Source organism: Athene noctua, chromosome 12, assembly GCF_965140245.1.
Source record: "Athene noctua chromosome 12, bAthNoc1.hap1.1, whole genome shotgun sequence".
In the NCBI taxonomy this organism is placed as follows: Eukaryota; Metazoa; Chordata; class Aves; order Strigiformes; family Strigidae; genus Athene; species Athene noctua.
The window spans coordinates 16,485,087-16,494,092 of NC_134048.1; the positions used below are offsets into that span (position 1 = coordinate 16,485,087).

Consider the following 9,006-nt stretch of genomic DNA (forward strand, 5'->3'; position numbering starts at 1 on the left):
CTCTCCAAGTCTGCAGATTCATAACTAGAGCAATGATATCTATAAGGATACAGCCTTGTCTGGAGGTCCCGAAGGCATCTGATGCAAAATCTACACCACACAGGAGAAACAGGTACTGGAATATCTAGAAGTCAGGTTTTTATATGCTTAGATGACAAGTGCTTATTAAGCTTTGATTATCTTGCGATTCCATAAGTCTTCTCCCAGATCACTGGCCCTCAGAAAGATTAAGTCATTCAAGTTTGCTGTAACTTGTAAGAGATTTAGTATGACAAAAAAAAGTGTTTAATGGCAGCTGGCAGAGCAAAGCACAGCTGTTTATCATAGCACATCAGAAACAGTTCTTCAAACACGTCAGGGACTATAGAGTTTTGCCAGGAACACACCTTTCAGACACAAGTTACTAAATCGTGGCTTTAAAGCCACAAGTAATGCTTCTGTAAGTGCACTGCAGAAAAACAGACTGCAAGTAAGCACCCATTAATGGTACTGAGCTATGCATGTACTCATGTAACTTCACAATCCCCTAACACTCTCTAACATCATGGGACCTTTTCTTTGGTAGCCAAAAGAAACAGCTGTACACCACCTTCATTAAGATGAGAAAGATAATTTGTTTCCTTATAGGAACTGTCCCTTTGCCATCATTCAAGTACTGATCAAAAGTAAACACATGAAAGAAAGGCTACCACTAGCTGGTATGGTAAAAAGACTCAAATGAGGTAAGCAATCTATCTCCCACTCTAATGTTCCCAGAATGGAAAAGAAAGTTGTAAATATCAGACATTTGCATAAACAATCAACTACTCATTCTCTTTTTATGCTGATCTCTGGCCAAATGAGTTGAAAATCTGACTAGGTGAAACAAGATTCCCCCTATTGACCTCAGTCTTTTTCTCTTCTAATATGTCATGATAAAGATGGGATTGTTTTCGGAGAACTGAAAGCCTGATTTGTATATGCAACAAGCCACTCAATATTAAACCCACAGAGCATTTTACTCACCTCAAGATTACAAAATCTTTTTTTTTTTTTTCCAGACAGTGCAGAATAATTAGTTGACTCTTCACCAAGACAAGCTTTTCTCCATATTGTGCCTGTTACCCATACTGAGTTTCCACAGAGAACAGCCTGAACTCCATGCACATATCAGACTATTAATGTCATGGTCAGAATCAAGAACAGAGTTCCAAGATGCTGTAAGTTTTCACTGCCACCCTCTGACAAACTAAACATTGCCACCTACCGACTCTGTCAAAACCTGACTTTTACATGATTTTTTCATTCCCCACTCCCAGACACAATGTACAAGATGTACAAGAGAGGCTGTAAGGAAAGAGCATTACAGCCTAGATAAAGAAATGATAATTGATGCCTGATAACCTCAACTATTATTGTTGGGGTTTTTCCACTGTTGTAGCTACTTTAAGATGTAAATTTTAGTCATTTTAGTCCAAGTCTTGATCTTGCAATGTGACTGTCAAGCATGTATTTTTACAATAAAAGACTCAACCATACATAACAGACAGCTGTGTGAATTTGAGGACAACCACAGTTCCTTACAAGTTTTAGAATGGCAGTGTATATTCTAGATTTGATAGTCCAGAGCTTGAATGATGTGGTCCAAGTAACTCAGAAAAAAGTAACATCTTTTGTTGCTTTTCCAAGATTTTTCCATACCTATGGCTTGACAAATAAGAAAAACCTATGATCATTCTTGCATCATTCAGCTCCAGCAGCACCAAATATATAACTAAAACATTACTTTAATTATTCTTTTATATAATTACATTGTCAAACAAGAAATACCTATGTAGTCACAAAAGTTTGTCACAGTGTATTAACAAGGGTTCTACTTCGCAGCTGCTGCACGTATTCTTTTGCTTGGTCAAAACCAGTCCTTGGTGGCTCTGGAGGAGGAGGAGGACCTTCCACCAACTTCACAAAATAATGGCACCTGACGATTTTCATGATGCCAAACATGCCTTTGCCGTGGTAACGAATCCGCTTCACATAGCGGCCTCTGCCCGACACTGACTCAGCTGAAGGAAAAAGGCAGGGAGGGGAGAGAAGACTATTCAGTCAAGAATAAACCACTACACATCTGCAACTGAAACACTGTCTTGCCAGTGTATTTTTCATGACTGCATATGAAGAGTTAATTCTACTTGGGATTCTCTTCATCTTTCTTCTATTACATTTAGAATTTTAGCAGATTACTGCTGTAGAGGAACCTGTGAGTTGAATTAACACTCTTCAGGAGCACCAAAAAGGTGCGTTTTGGAAGCATACACGCAAAGATAAATATGTAGTAAAGGACAAATCCAAAGGAAGCTACACTGAGCACTTACTGGATTATATAGCTCTTCTGAAGGTGGTATTAATTCCACTGCTTTTCAGCAGTTTGTCTCATGAATTCCTGTAGGAGTCTTACAGACTTCATTTCCCCTCCTTTCTCCCTTTATTGCACTCATCATAGGTATTTTCATTATCTACACATCCAGTCCTGCACTAGTAGATAAACCTTCTTATGGCAGAGGCCTGGAAGGCTCCAAAGAATTCTAATCAAATCTGCTCTACAATCCAGGTTACGTAAAGCTTATAAGGTCAGCTCAATAACAGTTATACCATATTTGGCAAAACAGGAATTTTTTCTATGGGCCTAAACCCAACTGTAAGTAAACATTCCTCTAACATTTTTCGAGGCAAAAAAGTGCTGTGGTTATTACAATCTTATTCTGTAATCATCTATAACAAAGCCTTTTTATTAAGAAGTTTACTGTAAATATTAATTTACTTTTACACCATTTCTTACAGAAGTTTAGATTCAAAAAAAAAAAATCAAAGCTAGTAGTACTAGCCACGGACAAAGCTTCCAGCATCTGTTTTCATGGCAATATTAAAAAGCAGTAACAATTCACTTCTTGTGTCTAGTCTTTCATAATCATGTCAAGCATCTTCCTCTTCAGGACTTTCTGTTCACACAAGGAGCAGAAATTCCACTTTCAGATGAAAGCATGTTAAAAAAAATGCATCTAGCAGATGCCATAAGAACACCACTCAGACACCAAGGATAAACTGATGGTTGAAGGCTCAACAACCACACTAACTTCAGCTGTGCTGCAAGTTGGAAGCACGTGCCTTTCATGTTTCAGTAAAGATAAACTCACTAGAAACTATCCTCTATTCATTTCTGCTGATCTGAAACAGCAAAACCTTATTAAGGATAAAACTTTCTAGCAGGATAGGAAAACATTTTTCTTCACTAAAAAAAAAATGTACCTATATGTAAATTTGATTTGAATTCCACGTTGTGATTTCGTACTGCTATTTCCTGTGCTTCTAACAGAACCTGTAACAAAAGGAAAAGAAATTCCTCCTCAGTATTTCCAACTAAGCAATACTACATCTTATCTCTAGAGAACACAGAAGAAATCACAAGTGTTACTTAGTTATAGATAAAGTATTATATAGAGATCAAAATTATGTAAAAGATGTTTGTCTTAACAAATACGTTCTTTGCATACAGATTGAAAAGCTTTATTTCATTTTTTGGAAGGGAGTGGAAAAGATGGTTCCCACCAGCATTTGTCTGCCTTCCATCCATGGACTTTTGTCTGAATAGACATCAGAGTTAAATCCAGTTCTAAGGTGGGCAAAATTAACTTAGGCTATTCAATATTTTCAGTTAATACAGGATACTTCTTTGTCATTATTATGCCAGAAAGCAATGCTTTGGCCAAGAAAATGAGTAATGTGAGACTCTTAACAACAACAGTGCATGAAAAACTTTCATGCCTTTACAGAACTCGGTCCTTTCCCTGATGATATCCTTCATCTCTTACAATTTTAAGAACCAAAGCACATAGATGTAGCAGCTGTTAGTGACAAGGATTCTGCATTATTTATCACGGACTTAACACCACGCATTGTTAGACAGGGGACACACATTTAACTTGTAATGATAATAAATTACAACCGCCAGCACAAGTGACCTCTGCATACTCCTAAGTCACCACATTACATGACTGCTACAAAAATATATTGTTTGAATGTGCTCCCAACAGGCTTAATAGAAACACAGAAAACACAGAAATAGAAACATCCCCAAACTTCTGGTGATAAGTATTGATTTTAAAGTCTTCTTGAAACTAGGAGTATTAAAGAATATTACTACATACCTCTTTGATCACCTTTGCTCCCTTTTTATCATTAAATTCCAACTGAGCAAGAGCCTGATCAATGGACATTCCTTTTATCTGCAATCAAAGTGTTCAAGTTAACTTCTGCAATTACAAGTATTTCTCTTCTTTTATTCAGAAGCCAATATTTATATTATTTTGATTTGCTATGCATAATGGCAAAAGACTTTAGTTTCCCTACATTTCTTCAATGTAATATCTTACATATAGAACATCTGAACTAAATGCTGAATCAATCTTGATAAAACATTCAATTAGTACAATTATTAATATTGAATTATTATTAATTCAATTATTACACCGCATTACTATCCTTCAAAGCTCCCCTTGCCATCTACTACTAGGCAGAAATCAACACAAAAATTCTTCCACGGTGCATAATCTTCATGTGATCCTGGGTACACATCTGAGAGCATACTAGGATAAAAGTAGCTAAACCAAACTACAAACAACTGCTCGCCTGCACAGATACATGCTTTTCCCCAGGACTCTATTATGCTGATTAGACTGTGATTAAACTAGGTTAAGGCAAATACAGCAATTAAATTTTACATTCTATCAAATACAGTGCAAAGTACTTTTTGCTTACCAGTTTTGCCAGATACCACATCTTATCATTGCTGTATTTTATTTCCCTCCGACAGTGATATATTTCCTAGGTGCAAAAAAAGTTAGAGGATCAGTAATTTTGCTGTGAAAACAAAAATGGAGCATACACATCCACTCCACAATCTATTTTCTTACTAGGAATAAAGTATGACTCCCCCTCCTATACAATGAACATACCAAATCTGGCATACCTTTAAGATTTAAAACTGAAAGCATGAACAAAAGCAGCTAGCATACAGAAAATTTTAATATAATCTTACAAGAATTAGTTTATAAACAGAAATCCCTGAAAAGGATAATATTTTTCATTATCTTTTCCCTTCCTCCTCCCCATCTTCTGAAGCAGTCTAAGACTGACAAGCCCATTCAGTCCTAAAAATACCACTCTGTTGTCAAGTCACCTTACTGGGATAGCAACTAAACAATGTTACCAGCATGAACTTAATTAGTTCTTCAGAAGTGAAGAGGTTTTCAAGTTTGATTGGCATGAAAAGCTGCCTCCAAAGATCCATTTAACATTATTACTGTACCAACAAGGACCAAAACTAGCTAGTAAACCTTAATATCAATATAAATTTGAAAGAGAGGGCATTCCTTATGAACAGCTTAAAAAACTGATTTAATAAGCGAGTTAGTCAATAACTGCATTTTCACATACACTGTATGAGTCAGCACAGTACACAGCGTGTATTTCTACATCATAGGCCATAAGGTTCACAAAGGCAATAAACGCTCACAGCCCACAAAAGCACGTCCAAAACCCCTAATTCTTTTGAGATGCAAATACTTTGCTTTGCTGAGCAGCGTGCCTAACAGACACCTCAACACATTAATTCCCAGTGAAGAACAATTACAAAAATGGAATTCCAAAATATCAGTTCTTGAGAGTGAGGAAATACTGAAGAATTAACCTAAAATTCTCCCAGGTTGTGCTGTAGGGAAAGCAGAAGTGAGAAGACCCTCCCATGATCAAATACACAACACTTCATTTTCATGCAAGTTTTCATTGAAGAGGCTTGCTTCTGTCTGCATTTAACTGTACTTCCCAGTTATAAAATGATCACTAAGAGGGAACAGGGAGAAACAGGCATAAACCTGCTATTATCAAAAACTAAACTGTTATCACTGCTTTTAAAGCTTTACCATGTTACTCATGCTGACTTTTCCAAAAGTTGTCTTGAACAGCCAGCAAAGGCCCTACACTGACCACACAGGTAACAAAAGGATTTTAGATTCTTTGCTTCAGTTTGTGGCTTAGTACAACACAAGTTATTGTGCAGACGGAAGAAACAATCCCACTGTACAGTATATATAAAATGGTTTCCTAAGAGAAAACCTGCAATCATATGTCACATCTGACTCACATCCCTCCCCATGTAACTTTAGAACCTCTCAGTCCACATTAAACATTTCAAGCAACCACTATGACAGAAAATAACCCCTGAATAGCTTAATTAAGGGGAGGCCACAGCAAGAGGCAACACATTATCAGACCACAGAGAATCTATAAGGCAGAGATATTAAGAAATGAAGAGTGTGCACTCTTGTACCTACATCAAACAGGCACCCCTAGTTCCACTACCCAAGGAAAGTTACATTTATATCTTTGTGCAGAGAAGTAGCAATACAGCCACATTCTTCTCTAGTAAATACAAACAGAACAAGCGTATAATGATACATCCTTGCAAACTTCTACAAACAGAGGATGGTACCTTTGCAGTTTGCATCACATATAGTTGATCAGCTGCAAGCAACTTGAAGCTCCAATATAATGTAGAGATGGAAACCATTCAAAGTAACATTAACTTTTACAGTATAAATACACCACACTGACTAAAATCTGAAATAACAAATGAATAATCTATCAAATTAGCACCTTGTGGAGTCACCCAGAGACAGCGACAATCTGTTCAGAAATTGCTAAAGTATAAGCATGTAAGGAAATTCACAGGTGTATCCTTACAGCTGGTCTGCGAGGTTCTCCAGGCAGCTGTGGCGGGTAAACAATCCTGTTTTTCTTCTCCCACTTCCCAAATTTCTGCAGAGATGAACTTGTGTGGATACATGACTGAGCAAAAAGGCTACCAGATGCTAGCCACCTGCAAGACAAGACCACAGGCTTTGCTGCTGAACACAGAGTTCTTTGTCCCTGCCCAGTTTACTTGGAAAATTGTGAACTTACCTGTTTTGGTAAAAAGAACTGACACATTTGACTACACACAAAATTAAACTGTTTAAGTCCTCTATGGTTTATGTTGAAATGGCTTTTTATTTCAACAAGAAGCCTCAGGCTTCCTAAAGCAAACCATGAACAATAAGTAACATCAGTATAAATAACATGAGGTTCCACATTAAGTGTCCCTGGATCATCACACAGAGACACAGTCACCTCTTTGTTCTTATGTGGGGATCACTACTCACACAAATAAAAATTTATCTTTTCCCAAACTAGCCAATACTTATTTAACTTTCACCAACATTTTTAGCAATAAAATTTTCTAGCTTTTCAAGGGACTGAGTAGCAACAAAGTATCAGAAGTTTATAAACATTCTTAAATTTGAAAGGAAATATATTCTACACTACTTTCAAAAAAGCAATCAAGCCAATATAAGACAGCCAGTAACAAAATAGTTTTGAGCCAGTTCGCTCACCTCAGATTCAGAAAACACAAGCTATATTTCGCCCCCTGCTGACCAGACCGAGCAGTACTGGGCAGCCACTCGACTGCAAGTAACAGATGAGTTTAAGACCACATACTGTGAGTTTTACTACAGCTTCAGCAGCTTCGTGTGGGTAGCCGAAGTGTGCAAAGCATTTTAAAAACGACTGACAAACAGAACACGTTGATTAGTTTCAAAAGGGCACTATACACCTTAAAGTTTTCACATCCTATCAGGAGGGGGTAGTATAATATACTATTTCAAATGTTACGGAATGTTTTTTCAGCTACTTACCAAAACCAGTTTATTTGCTTAATACTTAAAAATGTCACTCATTGAGACAAAAATTCTTTATCACCAGACATAATATCATCAATTAATACAATAAAATATTTGACAAGCATATGAATATCATTCTGCAATTTAACAACTTAAGCAGTTAACAAACTACATATTATCTTCCTGGTATTAGCAAAACATATCAATACATTCGGCAAACTAAGAAATCTTACATTCCCTCTATGTTAAGGTAATCCAACCTCATATAAGGATCAACTCTATCATAGCTTTAGAGAAGAAAGAGGACACAAACACATTGTAAGCAAAAGAAAACAGTAACAAGCAACAAACCAGAGTACATTATATAAGGGTGAGCAAGGGGAACAGGAAAGAAACAAGCTGAGCTGCACTTTTCTAGAAAGAATCATGCACAAGCAGCAAGTGAGAGACATACAGACTAGAACTAAAATAAACAATTAACATGTAATTGTCTAACTGCAAGGCCGTGAGCAAAGCACAGGAACATAAGCCTGTTTGTTCTTCTTTCAGTGACACAGGTCTCTGCAATCTACCTCCACAGGCTCAAGAGACCAAAGCTCTGCGCTTTAAGAATCCACAGCAGCCTTTTTTCTTAAGTCAAAGATAGTCAGCAGTGACCAACGCTCCCCCAGCACAACTCTGTCATTCCCCTGACTGAGGGGAAAGACCAGCAACTACAGAAAAGCAAAGACTGGAGAGAGCACAGAGGGGAACAACAGGTAATATGTTATTGTGACCTGCACTGTAGAACTAGAAAAAATCTGGATGCCCAATAGAGAGGGGTCAGGAGAGAGAGACACCTCCATCATGCCACAGTCTCCAAAAAATACACTATAGAGGAACGGAACAACCTGTTCCCCACAGCTCCGGGGCAGGGCGAAAAGTTAACAAGAAGACCTAGCCAGGCGACCCCGGGGACCCCCGGGGCGAGGCGGCCCGCACCCCACTGCCCGGGGGGCCGGAGGGCCGCGCCTGCGGCAGGATGCCGGCAGAGCCGGACTCACCTCTGCGGCCGCGCCCAGCCGAGGAGACCGCGCGCCCAGGCGCCACCTGGAAGGAAGCAACACCGTAAGCAAGGAATAAACAGGCGCGGCCCTCCGAAACCAGCACTCCGCTCCATCCCCTCACACTTACCCGAGCCAAGAGCCCACTGCACCGCCATCTTCCCCGCCTCGCTTCACGGCAGGCGCTCTCGGCGCAGCGCGTTGGTTTGCGA

The 9,006-nt window shown here is 38.6% G+C and overlaps 1 protein-coding gene across 1 annotated transcript; it reads right to left on the minus strand.

Annotated features, from left to right (window-relative positions):
• Positions 1-1,466: 1,466 nt before the first annotated feature.
• Positions 1,467-8,994, minus strand: MRPL22 (mitochondrial ribosomal protein L22). The gene is made up of 7 exons (XM_074915852.1): positions 8,925-8,994; positions 8,795-8,840; positions 6,775-6,910; positions 4,792-4,857; positions 4,182-4,259; positions 3,283-3,352; positions 1,467-2,042 (listed from the first exon to the last, which is right to left on the minus strand). The coding sequence occupies exons 1-7, from the start codon at positions 8,950-8,952 to the stop codon at positions 1,831-1,833; spliced, it is 636 nt and encodes a 211-aa protein (XP_074771953.1). The 5' UTR covers positions 8,953-8,994; the 3' UTR covers positions 1,467-1,830.
• Positions 8,995-9,006: the final 12 nt, after the last annotated feature.